At 38.7% G+C, this 19,611-nt stretch overlaps 1 protein-coding gene across 1 annotated transcript in view; it reads left to right on the forward strand.

Annotated features, from left to right (window-relative positions):
* Positions 1-1,165: 1,165 nt before the first annotated feature.
* Positions 1,166-19,611, forward strand: part of MUSK (muscle associated receptor tyrosine kinase) — a gene marked incomplete at both ends in the record, with an annotated part of 67,393 nt that continues 48,947 nt past the window's right edge. Inside the window, 5 exon segments of the mRNA XM_081103119.1 lie at positions 1,166-1,244; positions 13,567-13,693; positions 14,643-14,794; positions 15,200-15,327; positions 16,554-16,695. Coding sequence (XP_080959245.1) covers positions 1,166-1,244; positions 13,567-13,693; positions 14,643-14,794; positions 15,200-15,327; positions 16,554-16,695 — 628 coding nt within the window.

Genomic DNA, 19,611 nt, shown 5'->3' on the forward strand with positions numbered 1-19,611 from the left:
GGAGATGCACCTTCGGAGAACCTGCAGCAAAGAGTGCAATTTGCTGACAGCCCACAGCTGCCAACTCAGTGGACTCATGAGGCCAAAGAATGAGGATGCCACTAGGGCAAGAGGAAACAAATCTTAAAGCAATGTAGTAAGTGCAATGATAGAGATGTGTACAATATATTATGGAGGCCCAGAGGAGGTAAACCTAACCCAACTTTGGGAAGATACATAATTCGGGGTCTTGGATGGCTCCCAGAAGGAGATGAAGATTAAGCTGAGCTAGGTGTTAACGGAGTGGAGAGGAGGGAAAAAGCATTCCAGAGACTGAGACTGCATGAGAAATTTATAGAGGCAAGAAAACTGTATATACAGGGAACCACCAGTGGGTTACTACGTATTAAAATAAGAGGTAGGGATGGATTATAAACGATGAGGAGGCTAACAAGGTAGGCAGTCTAGCAAAGCCTCCTACATAATATTAGGGAGGTTTGAATATGTTTTTATGTGATGAGGAGCTACTAAAGGCTTTGAACTGGAGAGGCTATCTGAAAAGATGTTAGAGGATGGTAAGACACAAGGCAGAGGTAATAGGCAGGAAGCTATCACTGTCATTCAGAGAAGATGCATGTCTAAAAAAAGAGGTTGGAATAGCATGACACTAGTTGGAATCCTAGAAGGGGACGAAATCAAGGAATACTGAGTTGGTACAATCTGTAGGTATTGGTAATGGGTTGGTGTGGGAGGTGGCGTGAGAGAGGGGGAGGAGTCACGATTAGATATACCCAGGGCTCTGGTGTGAGTTCAGGTGAGGTGGAGAGATGAATCAGAAGATCAGGCAAACTATACCTTGGAGAATACAGTGATGGTTCAAATGGCATCTGGTATTGTCCTTCTGCCACTGTCTTAAAAGGGATTCTAAAGGGATTTTCTTTCCCTTGTTCCTCCAGCCCTACACTGGCATTGCTGGCCTAAGTGGATACTCACCAGCTGGCCGTGTCCATCATTACAGCCAAGTCTGAGAATTCCTGATTATACTTAGAGCCTGTGGAGCTGCTGACACAAACGGTCATTAGCAGATGACCCTTTTGTAACAAACTATGCTTTAAAATGTAAACTGTGGGGCATTCTCCTTGCATTGTCCAGAAGAAACTTTCTCCTGCCTGAGCCTGGATTAATCATGAGAGAGCTCGTCAACATTCCACTGGTACATATTCTTACCCTGGTTGCCTTCAGCGGGACTGAGAAACTTCCAAAAGGTTGGTGTGAAAACTCTTATCTTCTTGTTGCCTTGTCATAGTTCTAAACTGTATGTGTGTGTGTGTGTGTGTGTGTGTGTGTGTGTGTACGCACACGCGCACATGTGCTCTGATCACAACTGATTCATATTATGGTGGGCTTAGGTTTTAGCTGGTAAAGTAGGAGTGGAGTGTGTGGAGAGCAGAAAGCTATATAAATAAGCAATTGATTGATGATCTCCTTTCTACCCGTATCCTTCCCTTGCCTTAAGGTCTGCAGTAAAAATGTTAGCCTGCAGAGCCCTCACTCGTAGAGGAAACATTAGCAGGTAGAAAGCTTAGACTGCACGTTATCAAGATCCGTTTTGTTTATGTTTATGTCAAACTTCAGGGTGGTCCAAATGGATGATGAAAACCTTTTAACTCTGGAATATAATCAACCCTACTCCCAGACATCCAGAGTGTTCACTTCTGAATGAAAAAAAATCATTTCCATTTTCACTTTTAATTTTACAAAACACTTCCTAAATATTTTAGTTACTAAAAAAATCAGAATTAGAGAAAGATACACACAATTTTCCTACTTAATAAAAGCCTACAGACAATGGATTCTCAATAACTTTGAGGCCGAGTCATGATTTGGCTTGGCAAGAGACTGTGAACGTTTTTTTCAGAGCCTTTGGAATGTACCGGAAATAACACCACCTCAGGGGAAAGGAAAGCAACTTAAGAAACTGACAAACACCTGTTGCAGTAGCAAGAATGTCCACAGTGATATGGGTTCTGGCCAGTGTATTATGAAACTGAGACTAGTGAATTTCAAATCAGGAAGAAAGACTGGAAAAATCTGTGATTTGCAAAGGGACTGAGGGCTGCAGTGAAATCTTTTTATAAACACATGAGAAAACGGATTGAATGGTATCAATTAAAGATTTTTCAAATTACATGTATTACAGTAGCATAAAAAGATTTCTGTGTTTTATGACACTCTCAAATTAATTATTTTCCCTTTATATATCACTTTATCAAAGAACTGGATACACTTGCATTGTATAGATAAGTGAAGGTAGTATCTGTATGTAGATGGGAAATGTAGCTTTAGATTTTGTGGTTCACTAAAATTTCTGGAGCCACAATGTTAAGATCCACATGCTAATAAGATACAGCTTTTTTCATAGCCTGATTTCATATACTTGTTTTGTTTTCTATTTTACATAAGCAGAATGATACTTTCAAATGCATTTTAAACATTTACTTGCCAACTAATACGTTGAGGTATCTCCAGATAAAAGAGAACCTCGATCTTTCCAAATAGCTAATAATAGCCAGAAAGATTTAACATCGGCTGCAGATTATTTTAATACTTCCTGATCATACAACGGATGTTTGGTAAGACAGCACCTGGATGTTAGGACTTATGGATTATGTCTTATCTGTGCTATTCTAAACTCCAAAGTTATATAGAATGACATGGTGAAATGCTAAAGTTTAGTAAAATTCATTATTATAAGAAGCAGGACAATTGATTTTGATGGTTCATATTAGAATTTGGTGCACACACAAAAAAATCCCCAACTTTCTTATATGAGCAACTCCTAATTTATATTTTAGAAAGAAATGATTTTCAGTTTCCAAATTTTATGGGTAAAGCTCTTAGTTCACACTATCTCTATTTTGAAAACTTCAAAATATCAACCTTAGTCAAAAACACCAAGTCTAGCAGAGCAAAGATACATTAACTACTACCCTAGTTCTAAGAATAAACATTATCATGAAAACACAGCCCCTAAAATTATAAATGTTGAAATGCCTAGAATATGTTGGTACAAACAAAATACAATAATGTGCTATTATTTTAATATTATTTAACATAATAAAATATTCTACATAAACTATTTCATAGTTGATACTTTTTTTCTTGGCAGAAAGCAACTTTTAAGAAAGGTTTTTAGATTGAATCCATTTTTCCTAAGCCCTTATCATGAATTAATCAGGGACTCTGCCCAATAGTATTTTACAAAATAGACTGACAGATTTAAAATAGTGCAAGGGTATTCAGTGGATTCTTTTCTGTCAGCATGCCATTTTCTCAATAAAATTAATAACCAGCTTTGTAGAATTAATAGCTTATTGTTTGGTTTCAGGTTAACCAAGATTCCTAACATTCAAAGACAAGAAAAAAAGTCACTACCTTTCTAAATCATGTTGACTAGTGATACTTTCAATGATGAACTCAATATCATAACCCACAAGTAGGAGAACTTCACAAACCATCATGTGGAAAGTAGCCAATGTTTCACTGAATTGCTCACCTTAACCACATACTTCAAAAATATTTAATGCTTTCTCATGAAGTACTAAGTGCACAGCAGAATTTAAATGGTGGGAGTACAGGAATTTACGTAAGCAGCACTGAATTTGGGTAACATGCACAAAGAGCTACTGTTTACACTCCGTTTTTAATATTACCCCATTGACTAGCATACTTAGAAATTTTTGAGTCTGGGTAGTTTGCTTTGCAGTGGTTCTCAACCTTCCTAATGCCGCAACCCTTTAATACAGTTCCTCATGTTGTGGTGACCCCTAATTTCATTGTTACAAATTGAACATAAGTAAAGCATAGTGATTAATCACAAAAACAATATGTAATTATATATGTGTTTTCCGATGGTCTTAGGCGACCCCTGTGAAAGAGTTGTTTGACCCCCAAAGGGGTTGCAACCCACAGGTTGAGAACCGCTGCTTTAGAGATATTTGAGAAACCTCCTCTTCTAAATCGAATGTATACAGGGATAGGATTCACAGATCCAACATATGACTAATTCAGTGTGGGCACAGCTGTCATTGAAATCCAGGACACTAAGTCCTGGATGAATGTTTAATAGTGACGTGCATTGTACGAGTAACTCATTGCATGTTTGGGAAAACACAAGTTGCTTTAGATATTACTGACCTCAAAGAACAGAAAGAAAAAGCAGAAATGTCAAGATTTCTACCCTATGTCCAAAGGTGAAATAGGCAACTTTGCAATGAAACAGGACTTGGTGGTCATTGGGGGAAAGTGACAAGGGAGTAGAGGACCCAAAGGAAGTGGTTCCACTCAGGAAGATGAGTGGAGTGGACCAGAGAATGTAGGACTACCTGGACCATGCTGAGAATCCAGCTGGGGCCGGGGACAGCACCTTTATGTGGCTCTGACCTGCACCTTGGTTTCACTTTATCTGACAATCAGATATGAACATAGGAGCTGCAAGGACAGCTGGCTGGTGCTTGGAGCACACGGTTGGTGCTCCAAGATCAGTGCAACTAAACGACTATAAAGTAAGAGAGCTGCGATTCTATGGCAACACACCATGGAGTATAGGTTGAATAATGAAGAAAGTGAAATAAGGACATTTAAGGCCTGGAGAAGTGTTTACCAGAGCTCAACATATAATGTTAGGTACTAAGCTAAGGATTGCCAGTGACTGTTAAAAGGGTCACTACTGAGTACATGCACATTTTATATGGGTCCCTATGAGATCAAGTCTTCACCCAAACGAAAGCCCTCAGGAGAAGCAACTTATGAAATTCTAACGGGCTGAGCCAGAACTCTTACCTGCCTGTGTCCAATGTCATTCCTGAAGGACCAAGAGTATATTCTGAGACAAAGAATTAATGATACAGCATTAATAAGTGATTGAGATTATCAATAAACTTTAGAAGTTCCAAAGCATCATAATAAAAAATAACTTATGGCCCTAACTTATTTGGCTCAGTGGATAGAGCATCGACCTACAGACTGAAGGGTCCCAGGTTAGATTCCAGTCAAGGGCATGTACTTTGGTTGCGGGCACATCCTCAGTAGGAGGTGTGCAGGAGGCAGCTGATCGATATTTCTCTCTCATCGATGTTTCTAAACTCTCTATCCCTCTCCCTTCCTCTCTGTAAAAAATCAATAAAATATATTTTTAAAAACTTATGTTATTACATCACCAGTAGAATAAGTGTTAGTTTCCAAGATATGCCAAGTGATGAGCAATACTGCATACTCTCTTTGGGGGCTTTGGAAAATTTCCAATCCCAAAGCATTTTCTCATACTGATAAAACAATACTGTATTCATGATGTTAGAAAAACCTGAGTATTTTCCAAGTTTGAGTACAAATTTTACTAAAACAGAAGGGAGCAAATACACCTGACTTCTTTGTTTTCTCAATCACTTGGTCACGTTAATCAGCAACTACTCGGGCAGAAGTTGGTATGTCAGTGACTAGTGTGCTAGAGCCCATGAAAGGTTAACATTATGTCCTTTTCATCTAGCAGCTAGTATTCAAGTTAAGTTACTCTTTGGGTCCCGGAAAGGGTTGTATTCATTGTCATGTATTTGTTATTCATGTGGTCCTTGTATTGAGGGAAGAAATAGTGCTCTATTTTAAACAGGCTCTGGCTGAGATGAAAGCTGAATAGTAGAATGAAAGTAAACAAGAGAGTCTGCTGAGTCAACAAGTACCATTAAATACAACTATGTGATAGTGTCAGTAAAATTTTAAAAGCAGATTTGTTTAGATAATTTTGGAATATGGACAAAATGGACTTAACCAACTATATTCAGCTGAAAGAAATTGATACCGATGTAAATCTTACAACCCCTTCCCAATCTCTAACTAGTACTATGCTGAAGACATAAAGACATGGTATGGTTTAGAGTTAAAAGATGGAAACATTACACCAATTTTAACCATGAAATTCACCTCTATCAATTTGCACTTTTGTTAAGTTTAGACAAGTTATTTAACCATTCATAGCCTCCATTATTTCTCATCTGCAAATGAGAATGATAATGCTATCTGGTTTTATATTTATACTAGAGGCCCGGTGCACAAAAATTTATGCACTCGGGGGGGGGGGTCCCTCAGCCCAGCCTGTGCCCTCTCTCAGTCTGGGACCCCTCGGGAGATAACGACCTGCTGGCTTAGGCCTGCTCCCGGGTGGCAGAGGGCAGGCCCAATCCCTAGGTGCAGCCCCTGGTTGGGCTCAGAGCAGGGCCGATTGGGGAGTTGGGGTGCCGCCCCCTTGTCATGCACAGAGCAGGGCGGATTGGGAGGTTGCGATGCCACCCTCAGTCACACTCAGGGTAGGGCGATTGGGGGGTTGGGGCACCGCCCCCTGTCACACTCAAGGCAGAGTCGATGGGAAGGTTGTGGCGCCACCCCCTGTCACGCACAGAGCAGGGCCCATCAGGGGGTTGAGGAGCTCCCCCCTGTCACTCACAGAGTAGGGCCAATAGGGGAGTTGGCACACCGCCCCCTGTCACACACAGAGCAGAGCGGATCAGGGGGTTGGGGCGCCGCCCTCTATCACCCACAGAGCAGGGCCGATCAGGGGGTTGGGGCACCTTCACATGTCACGAACAGAGCAGGGCCGGTAGGGAGGTTGTGGCCCCGCCCCCTGTCACACACAGAGCAGGGCCCGTGGTGGGGGGGCGGGGGGGTTGGGGTGCCGCACCCTGTCACACACAGAGCAGGGCCGATCAGGGGGTTTGGGTGCTGCCCCCTGTCACGCTGATCCCAGTGCCGGGAGGCCTCGCGGCTCCGCTGATGCCGGTGCTGGGAGGCATATTACCCGTTTACTATATAGGGTAGAGGCCTGGTGCATGGGTGGGTGCCGGCTGGTTTGCCCTGAAGGGTGTCCTGGATCAGGGTGGGGGTCCCCACTGGGGTGCCTGGCCAGCCTGGGTGAGGGGATGATGGCTGTTTGTAGCTGGTCACACACCCTTCAGGGTGGGGGTCTCCACTGGGGTGCCTGGCCAGTCTGGGTGAGGGGCTGAGGGCTGTTTTCAGGCTGGGGGTGACTGAAGCTCCCAACCGCTCCTTTTTTCCTTTTTTTTTTTTTTTTTTTATTCTGGGCCAGCTTTAGCTTGAGGCTTGGCTCCAGCTCTTAGGCCTCCGCTGTTGAAAGCAGGTTTCTGGCCTTTGCTTACAATGTTGCGATTCTGCTGGCTGAAATCTAGCGGTATTCGTTACAATGTTTCTTAAACTGCAAGCTCAGAGTCCTGCAGCCGCAGGCGGGGAACATTGGTTTCTTCCGTCACTGAGGCAAGCAAGCCTCATGTTAGTTTCAAGCTGCCTGGCTGCCGGCCGCCATCTTGGCTGACAGTTAATTTGCATATCTCGCTGATTAGCCAATGAAAAGGGTAGCGGTCGTACGCCAATTACCATGTTTCCGTTTTATTAGTGTAGATTATGATATAATATTTTTTCCATTTTTTCTACATATCCTTTAAAATATGTATCATAATAAAATTGTTTATACATTTCTGCTTCCTGCCACTTTTACTAAACACTAGATCATGCACACATTCTATATTATTAATACTGCTCAAGATGCCATTTGCAGTGATAATAAGTAGCATTCTGGTTAGATAAGAGTTGCTGGTATATGTTAGATAACTGCTTCTCTAAAATAAAGGCCCTGATTTTCTGCATTTGTTGATTTCTGTAGTGTAAATATTCCAATCACAGTTAATTTCAAGCTACCAATACTGAATTGGTAAGAGATGTGCAAAAGCATGCCTTTACATACTACTTCTACCATACAGAAAGTTAGATGTAAATAACCTCAAGAACATAGATAATAGTAAAATAGTTAGGAAGTGATACATTTTGAGTATTATTACTTTGTTTTTAACATAATTCAATTATAAATGTATGTGACTTAATGTTTAATAATGTCTGTATTTAACAACTGTCTCATAAAATTCAAGCCAGCTCCATCAGACCACAGTTAGAAGACAAAACCATGTGTTTAACTCTTCTCCCACTTTTGTATAGTAAGATTTAGTACAATTAATCTGTTTTGTGCAGTGAAAGTCATCTATATACCTTTCCGTTTTGAGATTATTTTCTTGGGATAGTTTCCCAGAAATAAATATTAATGGTAAATCTGCATGTAATCCAGTGACCAGGAGAACAATTAAACAGTTCAGGTTTCTGTTTTTAAATTATAGAGTCAAGCCCTGGCCGGGTTGGCTCAGTGGATAGAGTGTTGGCCTGTGGACTTAAGGGTCCCAGGTTCGATTCCGGTCAAGGGCATGTACCTTGGTTGCGGGCGCATTCCCAGTGGGGGGTGTGCAGGAGGCGGCTGATCGATGTTTCTCTCTCATCGATGTTTCTGGCTCTCTATCCCTCTCCCTTCCTCTCTGTAAAAAATCAATAAAATATATATTTTAAAAAAATTACAGAGTCAAGTAATGCACAGGGTTTCATGTGGGCCAAGGACGATTTTAAGTGCTTTACGTATATTCATTTATTTAATCCTCATGACAAGCCCATGTGGTGGTTTTATTATCATCTCCATCTCCAGTTGAAGAGGCACTAGTTATGTGACTTGATGGGGTAGGGAAGGATGCAGTGGGGATTTGAACTCAAACCCTGTGCTAGCCTGGTTGCTCAGTAGCCTTTCTCTTTAAACAATGAAAGCAGTCAATATTATCAATTAACCTTTGGGCCCATCATTACTTGCATTCCACAAACTTAATATTTCTTGTTTTTATCTTTTAATATCTATGTGATTATACACTCAAATATTTCATTTATTTTCCATTTATAAAATATACACTTTTTTCTTAAGAGATTGACTTTTTTAAAATTTATCAATCACAAGTTTGCTTCCATTCCATTGGAAAATGAACATTTCTGCATCATTTGGATTTGTTATAACTTTTTGCTACAAAGATAATATGTATTCATTTGTAACACTGTAAGACACAGCAAACCAAAAATATAAAATTATGCTCACACCTACAAGAAAATGCTTTTAACATTTTGGTATTAATTCTTCCATTCTCATGTACTAGAGGCCCAGTGCATGAAAATTCATGGACTGAAGGGGGAGGTCCCTCAGTCTGGCCTGCTCACAGTCTGGGAGCCCTTAGGGGCAGGAGGCAACCTGGCCATCAGGGGAAGGCGACGCCCCCATCACACCTCTGCTGCTGCCACTTCTGGCAGAGCAAGCCTCAGCCGGCCCTGGTTACCTGAGTCTTGGGCAGCCTTGGGCGGCTGGGCAGCTGCCATCCAAAGCTTGCCTGCGCCTTGGGCCGGCCCTGGGTGGCTGGGGGGCTGAGGGCAGGTCCAGCCACACCACGGGCCTGCCATCCCCAGCAGGGCTGAAAGGACTGGGGACTCTGGTGGGGCTGAGGGGACTGGACACCGCCATCTTGTGGCTATGGGCACCACCATATTTGTGATGGTGTGATGGTCAATTTGCATATTATATCGTCATTAGATAGGATATGTGTGTGTGTGGGTATGTGTGTGTGTGTGTGTGTGTGTTTCTTTAAAAACTTAGGAGCCTGTAAATTCATTTTAATGTTTGGCTTTGTCTTTATTTTAAGTCTTTATTTTTTAAATAATTAAGCTTCATGATTGTTGTATCTTCCTGCTGAATTATTCCTTTTATGAGTAAGTAGTATTTCTCTTCATTTGATAAATGTTTATCACTTTATATTCTACTTTTTCGTATATTAGTACTGTTTTATCACTTTGTTTTTAGTATTTACTTTGCATATTTTTCCTTCTCTTTGATGTCAACATTTTTGTTTTAATTTATTTGAGTGTGCTTTTGTGTTTTTAAATCCTATATGACAATATCTACCTTTTCATAGGTCATTGTACCACTGGCATTTACTGTGGTTTCTAATATATTCAGGCATGTCTCTTCTTCTTTATGTTGTGTCTTCTGTTAACCATGCCTTTTCTTGGCTTACTTATCCTGGTTCCCTCCCTTCTTCCCTCCCTCCCTTCTTTCTTTCCTTCCTTCCTTCCTTTTCTTCCTTTTCTTCCTTTCCTTCTTTCCTTCCCTCCTCCTCCTTTTTCTTTTGATTAAAACACTTCAATCCCTCCTTTTCCCCTGCTACTTTGGAAGTTTGGTTTTGCATCTATTCTTTTAGTGGTAACCATTAATAATCTCTGTACTATATTCCTTGTGCTGTACTCACACCCCTGTGCTATTTTTATAACTAGCAATCTGTACTTCTTCATCCCTTTCACTATCTTGCCCATCCCCCCAACCCCTGTCATGTGGCTTCCATCTGTACCTTCTCTGGATCTAGGAGTTTGTTTCTTCATTTATTTTGTTTTATAGATATGGGTATCATATGATTACACTTACATGTGAAATCAAAGAAACAAAATAAACAAACAAAACAGTGATAAAATTTTAACACATGCATTCAACTATACATTTTTCTCCCCATGTCTGCAGTTACTCAGTATTGCTGCCATCTTCCTCTTTATGGTAATGGGTTTAACATATTTTAACTATCCACTGACCTTCTTCCCTGAACTTTCATCTTATAATTGTTTATCTATAATTTTAGTTTCATTCTTTTTTAAACACAAGTATTAGTGGTTTACTTTTCAAATATTCCATAGTGAATTAAAATTGGAATCATATTTTACCACCATCCTTGCTTACTATTGTCATCTCTCATCCCTTTCTTTTGGGTACAAATTATTTCTTACTGAGTTTATATACTTTACCGACTGTTTCACAGAAGGTCTGTGAGTGGTAAACAATTTAAGTATTTTCCTGTCTTTATTTTATCTTCATTTTAAAATTATTATCTAAGTTGACTATAGAATTCTAGGCTAATTGTTATTTTATCTCATCCCTTTAAAAGTATTAACCCATTGCATTTTTGGTATCAATTGTTGCCGAATAACCTCATGTCAGCCTAACTGGCATTTCTATTAAGGTGATTGATCTTTTCTTTCTAGTAGAGTTTAAGATTTTCTATCTTTAACGTTTTATAGATTGAATCCAGTATATCTAGGGATGAATTTATTATTCTTTATCTGGCTTGGCACTTGGTATAACTTTCCATCTGAATATTCATGTTTTCTTTTCAATTTTGAAAAATGATCAGGTACGTATCCCTTTACAAATTGCTTCTCAGCCATTCCCTCTGTTTTATTTTCCATTAGAAGTGCCTGCCAATCTATATTTTATGTTTCTTAATTATTCTTTAATACCTTTCATTTCTTTGTACTGTATTCTGTATATTTTAATGGTATTTCAATTGAAAATTTGAAAACAGTGGCTGTGATACCTATATATGTCATTTTACCTAAAAATTCTGCTCTCTCGTTTGAACTACTCTCTCAGCCTTCTAAAAATGTATACCTTTTGGCCTAACCGGTTTGGCTCAGTGGATAGAGTGTCAGCCTGTGGACTCAAGGGTCCCAGGTTCGATTCGGGTCAAGGGCATGTACCTTGATTGCGGGGGCTGATCGATGTTTCTCTCTCATCGATGTTTCTAACTCTCTATCCTTCTCCCTTCCTCTCTGTAAAAAATCAGTAAAATATATTTTAAATAAAGAAAGAAAATAAAATAAAAATATATGCCTTTTATAAGGCCTCAGAAATATAGTCTGGTTCATTTAAATAATACATCAGTAAATGTGCTAACCCTAAGAAGAGAAAGAGCTCTAAGACATGGTCCCTGACCTAAAGCTCAAGGTTTTTATAATTGAGTGGAACAAAGACAAACAGATTATTTTAATAGTGTCCATGTGACAAGACCTATAAGAGTGACATATACAGGATGAACTAAGGTTAAAGAAAAGGGCATTTGGCTCTAACAAATCAGGGAAATAGGGAGGACATGATGCTCAAACAGGATTTTAAGAAAAGAGTAATATTAACAAGGGAGAGATATGAGCTAAGTGAGACACTCCCAACTAACATTTTCCATTTTCCTTCACTCTCAACCCATGAGTTTGCCTCTGAGTTTGGAAAAATAAGGTTATTTAGATAAAGTAGGTGTGTCTTTTATGGCCAATGTACCAGTTCTTGGTGTTTCCTGAAGCTGTCACCAACTACCCCACATGTCTCACTGCTTACTGGGTTTTCATAGGCACCTTGTGTTTCAACTAAAACGACCATATAATTTATTGTCCTAACTCAGGTAATCTGGGAGTAAAGGGGGTACTATTGATAATCACATCAGGAGACCAGGTATAACTGATTATTATAGCTGATCACCTTATGTATCTATCCTACCTTGTCATCTAGATCGTGGGTCCTTACAAGACACATCTTTTTGCTTCTAGTCATTATCCCTAGTCACTCCACCCTCTCCCTCAGGCCTAAGCAACCACGAATATATTTTCTGGCTCTATAGATTTGTCTACTCTGGACATTTCATAGAAATGGAATTGTATAATATGTTGTCCCTGTGACTGGCTTTTTTTCCCACTTATTGTTTCCAAGGTCTGTCTATGATATAACATGTATCATACCTCACTTATTTTTATTGTTAAATGGTATTGAATAAATTACATTTTGTTTACCTGTTTATTTGCTGGCAGATACTTCGGTTGCTTCCACCTTTTGGTTATTGTGTGTAAGGCTATTATTAAAATGAGTGTACAAAAATCTATTTGAGTCCCTGCTTCCAATTTTCTTAGGTGTGAAATTGCTGGATCATAGAATAATTACATGTTTAATGTTTTGAGGAACCACCATACTGTTTTTCAGTGGTTGTACCATTTTATATTCCAACCAACAATACACAAATATTCTAATTTCTCCATGTCCTTACCACCATTTGTTGTTTATTTCTTTTTGAGTATTGCCATTCTATAGGGTGTGAAGTGGTATCTTATTGTGGTTTGATTTGCATTTCCTTAATAACTAATGATGATGATCATCTTTTCATGCTATTATTGTCCATTTGTACACATTCTTTGGGAAAATGTCTATTAAGATCCTTTGCCCATTATTAAAAATTTGTGTTATATATCTTGTATTATGGAGTTTTTCTAATCTAGTCATATGCAGATGTGAATTCCCTATAAATCAGATGAAGCTTAAACTTTAGAGTCTCTTATTCTCATGAGCCCCTTCTAAGACCCTCAGTGGACTCTAGGAATGTGTTCAGGTAAAGATATTTTTTATAAAATGTGGAGAAAATTATTTTTAAACAATTGTCAACATTGCCATCTCTTTCCACTCTGACTTCCCTTCAGTCATACTTCCGTTCTAGTTGACTGGTGTTGAAGTGGCCACAGACATTTTTATATTCATAATTTGATATATTCTTCCTTAAAGAGGGCACCCAAATTATATACCTTTGAGCTTTATAAAACCTGGACATGTCCCTATTCTCTTAAGAGCCTTCTTTTTTTGATTCTCAAATACCTAGTTTGGAAGTAGAAACAAAATTCTCTACATAAAATTTTCCTTCCTTTTGGCAAATTTCTGCTATGCAAAAATATAATTCTTATTCGGGTATGTGATGGTCTCTGACTGCTTACAGAGGTTAGCATACAGCTCTCACATTATTTCTCCTCTCCTGTTAGCTCCTGTCATCACCACTCCTCTTGAAACAGTGGATGCCCTAGTTGAAGAAGTGGCTACTTTCATGTGTGCAGTGGAATCTTATCCCCAGCCTGAAATTTCCTGGACTAGGAATAAAATTCTCATCAAGTAAGTATTCTGACTTTTCTGGCAAGAATGCCAATACCGCCTTGCAATATATCTTGACATGAATGCAACCACAGCCCTTGGAAGTATTAAAGTTCGCCTTCTGTGACATGTAAAATGCAAATGTCCTCCTTTCATAAATGTTAGATCTGAACTTCAGTGAGGTTAAGGGAATTGCTCAAAGCAAAATAGTGATTTAATTGACATGGGAAAGTTGGGACTATTTGCTTCCTTGAATCCCAAAGAACTAGAACTATGCTTGGCACATGCTGAGCAGTCACCAAATATTCGCTTAATGAATGCATAAATACTCAGTTAATTTACTTATGTAAATATTTAACCCTTTCTGCTAGTTACATTTGTGTATTTGTTTTCATTATCCAGCTACTATTTCCCAGTAATTGTGGGAATATGACTCTATATCTTTTTTTTAAAATATATTTTATTGATTTTTCCACAGAGAGGAGGGGAGAGGGATAGAGAGTTAGAAACATCGATGAGAGAGAGACATCGATCAGCTGCCTCCTGCACACCCCCCACTGGGGATGTGCCCGCAACCAAGGTACATGCCCTTGACCGGATCCAAACCTGGGACCCTTCTGTCTACAGGCCAACGCTCTACCACTGAGCCAAACCAGTCAGGGCATGACTCTATATCTTGGTAATAATATGCTTTCCTGAATAAAGTAAATTTTACCTTTCATCTTATCAGTAGACATCCCCATTTTTGAAGGACTCAATAGTGCTTTGATTATTGGAGCCCAGCAAAGATTAGAATATAATGTTAACTTTATATTACTAAATATGATTATTTTATTATTCAGAAGACACTCAAGTTTCCTCTGACCGTCAATCTGCTTTCTCATTGACAAGTTATCTTTCTAATCAGTTCACCGTAGCCCAAAAATCACAGGTGAGGCTCTAACCTGGCATTTTCCTCTGTGACCTGCAGGCTCTTCGACACCCGGTACAGCATTCGGGAGAACGGGCAGCTCCTCACCATCCTGAGTGTGGAAGATAGTGATGACGGCATTTACTGCTGCATCGCTGACAATGGCGTGGGAGGAGCTGCGGAGAGCTGCGGGGCTCTGCAAGTGAAGATGAGTGAGTGAGAAAGATAATCATCTATTGATTTAATTTTAAAAAATCTTTAATGTTGAAAGTTTTACAGATGTCCCCTTTTTCTCCCATTGACCCCTCATAGCCTGCCCACACCCTCTGCCTCAGGCCTTCAGCATCCTATTGTCTGTGTCCATGGGTTATGCATATATGCATACAAGTTCTTTGGTTTCATCTACTGATTTTAACATTTGGAACAGGTGGTAAATAAAGCTTCCCATAACCAGAGGTTCAGAACTTAGACAAGTTCAAGTTCAAAACACAACCTTGAGACAGTTAATTCCACACCTCTTATTCCTGCCATCAAACACAACCCTAAAGGCAAGTCTCTTAGTCCCGGTACTCTCCATTTTCTTGCCTTGTTAATTTTGAATGTTTGCTTCCCTTTAGAACCGAAAATAACTCGTCCTCCCATAAATGTAAAAATAATAGAAGGATTAAAGGCAGTTCTACCATGTACTACAATGGGCAATCCCAAACCATCGGTGTCATGGATTAAAGGAGATAGTGCTCTCAGGGTAAGTGATTATTATGTTAAAGCATGTATATAAACATATTTTCAAACACAAAAATCCATAGCAAACTCCATTACAAACTTACAAACTTTAATTATAAGATTTTTTCCCACATACAGCATTTTAACCAAACTTAAACATATCTGTTCCTTTATATGCAAATTTTAAGGCAATCCAGCTGGGGCTGGCTAGGGAAAAATGAGATGGGTACCTACAGTGTCAGGGAGGAAAAAGGAGGCAAAGCAAAAGCAAAGCTAGAGGCTTTTTTGTTGGTTGGTTGAACATTTATTTTTCAACACTGGATCACAGAGACTTACAAAATAAAAAAGATGGAACTAAAATCCAAGCTTTAGACCTGACGAACAGTTTCTGGGAGGAGAGAGAGAAATGAGGTTTGGGAGAAAAGGAATGAGAACACTCTGGAGTGGAGTTAAAGCATGAAGACTCAAGTCTGGTGAACAAGCAAACATCTTGACAAATACCCCAATCACAAAGAGTAGTCAAAAGTTATTAGTCAAAAGTTATTATTCGCATGCTTACTTGGTACGGCTTTTGTATCATATCTTACAGCAACATAATAGAATATCCCATAGGGGATTCATATGTATGTCAAATAATTCAATATCAAATTAATTAGCTTTTTTAGAATTTAAAATAAAACACAAAATGTTAAATATTTTGTGGTAATCTATATACGCTCCTCTGGCTTTCCTTTTGCTATAAATACTGGTGCATTTCCAACAATAAAAGCAAGGTGTGGCTCTATATATGTTACTGAATTTAGAGTCCTAGAAGAGAAGATAAAGTAATATTTTAACTTCAAAAACCAATTTTTGCATTATTTGTAGAACTTACCATGTTTTTTCAAAGGACCTATATTCCCTTAAGGATACTACATAGAGTGTTCAGTAAATAAGGTAGTAAAAAGCAATGCTTTTAATCAAGAAGACTTGGGTATGGTTTTTAGGAAATCAAATAAGCCTTGGTATAATTGTGTGATGAAAGAAAATAAAAATAAACTAATCTTATGGGATGATTATAAGGTTAATTTAGGTAATCTTATACTATCTCATTTACTATCGAATATTATACATTGTAAGTGCCAAATACAAATGTCCAAAATGATATTCTTGATGATAACAGTGATGAAAATAACTTGATGAAATGTGGCAAATGTGTCCTTGATAGAGCCATGGGCCTTTTAAAATTCATGTCCTTATCCCTGGCAGGAAAATTCCCGCATTGCAGTTCTTGAATCTGGGAGTTTAAGGATTCATAATGTGCAAAAGGAAGATGCAGGACATTATCGATGTGTGGCAAAAAACAGCCTTGGGACGGCATATTCCAAATTGGTGAAGCTGGAAGTTGAGGGTAAGGAGCTGCATTCCTTCCCCTGAGTGTTATCAAGAGGCCTCAAGTTCTGCTGTGAAGGCTCTATTGTATGTAGCTGGCAAAAGTAGAGGGGTAGGTAGTTTAGTTCCCTCAACTGTTCCAGATATTAGACTCTAAGATCAAGACTGTGAAAGGAATAACTAAAAAAAGAAAGAAAATTTCATTGGAATAATAGGTCATATTCCATCTATTGCCTACAATCACAGGTAATTTTGACCAAAACAAATTAAATGCACTATGACACTAAAACTAAAGGACACTGCTTTGGAATGTCTGACTGGCATGGACAAGTCTTCCTAGTTAATAAATTTGAAGACATTTGATCTTTTGCAGTATGTAGACATGACTTTGAAAATGTTACCAAAAGAAAATAATGTTTTTCTTCAAACTGTATTGTTACAAAGCATTGAAAAAAAAATACTCAGAACGTATAAGCAAAAACAGTCCTACTTCTAGGAGATACATTGTTAAAGTATTTTTTCATATTTAAAATGTTCTATAATCAACTAATTCGACAACTCTCTGTGAAAGTTCTTCACTGAGAAATCAGAATTCACATAGGGCTAGATGTTTTACCCATTTGGTCGTTGGATCCTTCTTGACCTAAAATTACAGCACATGTTGCTTAAAAATAGAAGCTACCAGCACATCTGTGCTAGGTGAGCGAAGTGAATACAAAATCCTCCCCAGCTCTTCCTGTTACAAGCTATTGAGTTGACCTCTCTGGTTCCCAGTTTTCTCATTTGTACAGTGGAGTTTGTTGTATTCAGTGAGGCGTTGATAATATTTATCATGTGTGGCCTTTTGAAAAGAGTAAATATTGACTAAGAATCATCACCTATTTTTCTGCTTATTTCTTATCTGATTGACACAGTAATTGAACTATCATATACTTGGTACAATTATATTCCAGTTCAATTAGGGATGACGTTTAGGATTCCCCACAGCTTACTTTGATTTTATCCTACCCTTAATCCAAAATTTAATCATTACTACATCTCCTCTTTCTCAATCATATAGTTTGCTATTATTAGCTCCTTTAAGATTTTTATTTCCCAGCTAGATCTTCCTCGCACAGCTCTAGTGATCTCACTTCCCACATTTACTTCTTCTTGAGATAACATGTTTATTATGTCATTGCATCAACTGCTCATAAAATTTTTATGAATTCCTAATGAAAATAAATGCAGTTATTGAGAATAGTGACTGTCAGATGTAAAAAAGGATGTATTTTCAGCCTAGTTGCTATAATTTAATATATTCTAAATCATCAATGCTAATAAAGCTCAGTATGCAACAATCAGTTGATGTTAATTATACAGTGAAAAATAAGCATACAAACACATTCAGTTGCACACTTTGACACATTGATTATCTGCCTGGATTCAGTGTTTGCTTGAACTATATGTGTAATGATGCAGATTAATGTTATCCATTTGTATACACTATCATAAAGATTTTCCTCACCAATATATGAGCTTCTACATTATAATATACTAGAGGCCCAGTGCAGGAATACATGCACGGGTGGGGTCCGGCCAGTCTTCCCTGATTGGGGCCCATAAGGGCCAGGCCAGCTTAGGGGAGGGGCCTCACGAGGTTGGCCGGAGGGCCAGTTGGCTGGCTGCAGTGTGTGTCATAGCGACCATTCTGGTCATTCTGGTCGCTTGGCTTTTATATATATACATGATACTATTTTTTAGGTCACTGTCTTCATAGATATTGAAATGATTTACTTTGACTTTGGCTAGAGAAAATTATTAAAAATCTCAGATATTGGAGTTCAATTACACCATGTAGTCCTACCTTGCCATTTAATTTTGTATCATGTTTATCATTAAAACTGAATACTCTTTTCTTTCTTCCTAACGTTTAAATGGTCATGCTCATTTCTTTAACAGTTAATATATGCTGGAGGTTTTCTTAAACTTGCTAGTGTTGAGAGCTGATCACATTATTTAAAGTTACTCTAACAGCAGGTAAAATGATCATTTTATCACACATGTCTAATTTCTACTCCATCCTAGTCCCTATACAAATAGCCGATATACATGAAAATTTGTGACATGCTTAGCGAAGTTGCTGGTACATAATAAGCATTTATTAATGGCATTGACTATAATTAGAACATAAAAATTACAGCAAATCTGTTTTGGTTCTTGAAGATCTGAAAAGTTGTCTTCCACTTAAAGAAATAGTTGAGGCATTTCCACAAGATATAATGCAACATGACCTATTTAAAGGAAGGGCCAATTCAGCCAACTACTCAGAACAGGTGAAAATGTAACTGAGAAGAATCTCAAAAGTGCCTGCAAATACCTCCTAGGTTGGCAATGGAGAGGGCCGAAGATGAATCTGGGCCATGGTCAGTCAGGGCAGATGAGCATTTGCTACATGTTGTATCATTAACTCTGAAAATTAGTTCGAGCAAATTAGAAGGAGAACTCCACAGTGCCATTGGATTCTGAGCTACACTTATTCCAAGTGAGTAGGAAAAGACAGGGCTTTGTTCACCATTGCTAGCTTCCCATGAGGATATGCAGGCCAGGTCGTGGATTTGGTACAGTGTGTTCACTAGATCCTAGGTGACGTAACAAAAAAAGCAACACCCTTCAACATAGAAGCAAAGCTCCCTTTCTGGATTGCCATCCTCAGTCGGTGTGTCTCTGGAATGGCAAGACAAAGATATTCTACCCTCCCGTCTTATCTTACAAGGTTCAGACCGTGACATGCAAAATTACTGATGGAACTCTACCTCAAGCATGGTCAAACATGGGTGTTTTTCTAAAAGGAGGGGCAATGGATGTCTAGCACTTAAAAATACTAAATGCCTTATGTGGATTAATTTATTTAATCCACACTAATGGTCTGTGACAAAGGTTTATCATTGTGCTA

The sequence above is a fragment of the Myotis nattereri genome, assembly GCF_964212035.1.
Source record: "Myotis nattereri genome assembly, chromosome: 12".
In the NCBI taxonomy this organism is placed as follows: Eukaryota; Metazoa; Chordata; class Mammalia; order Chiroptera; family Vespertilionidae; genus Myotis; species Myotis nattereri.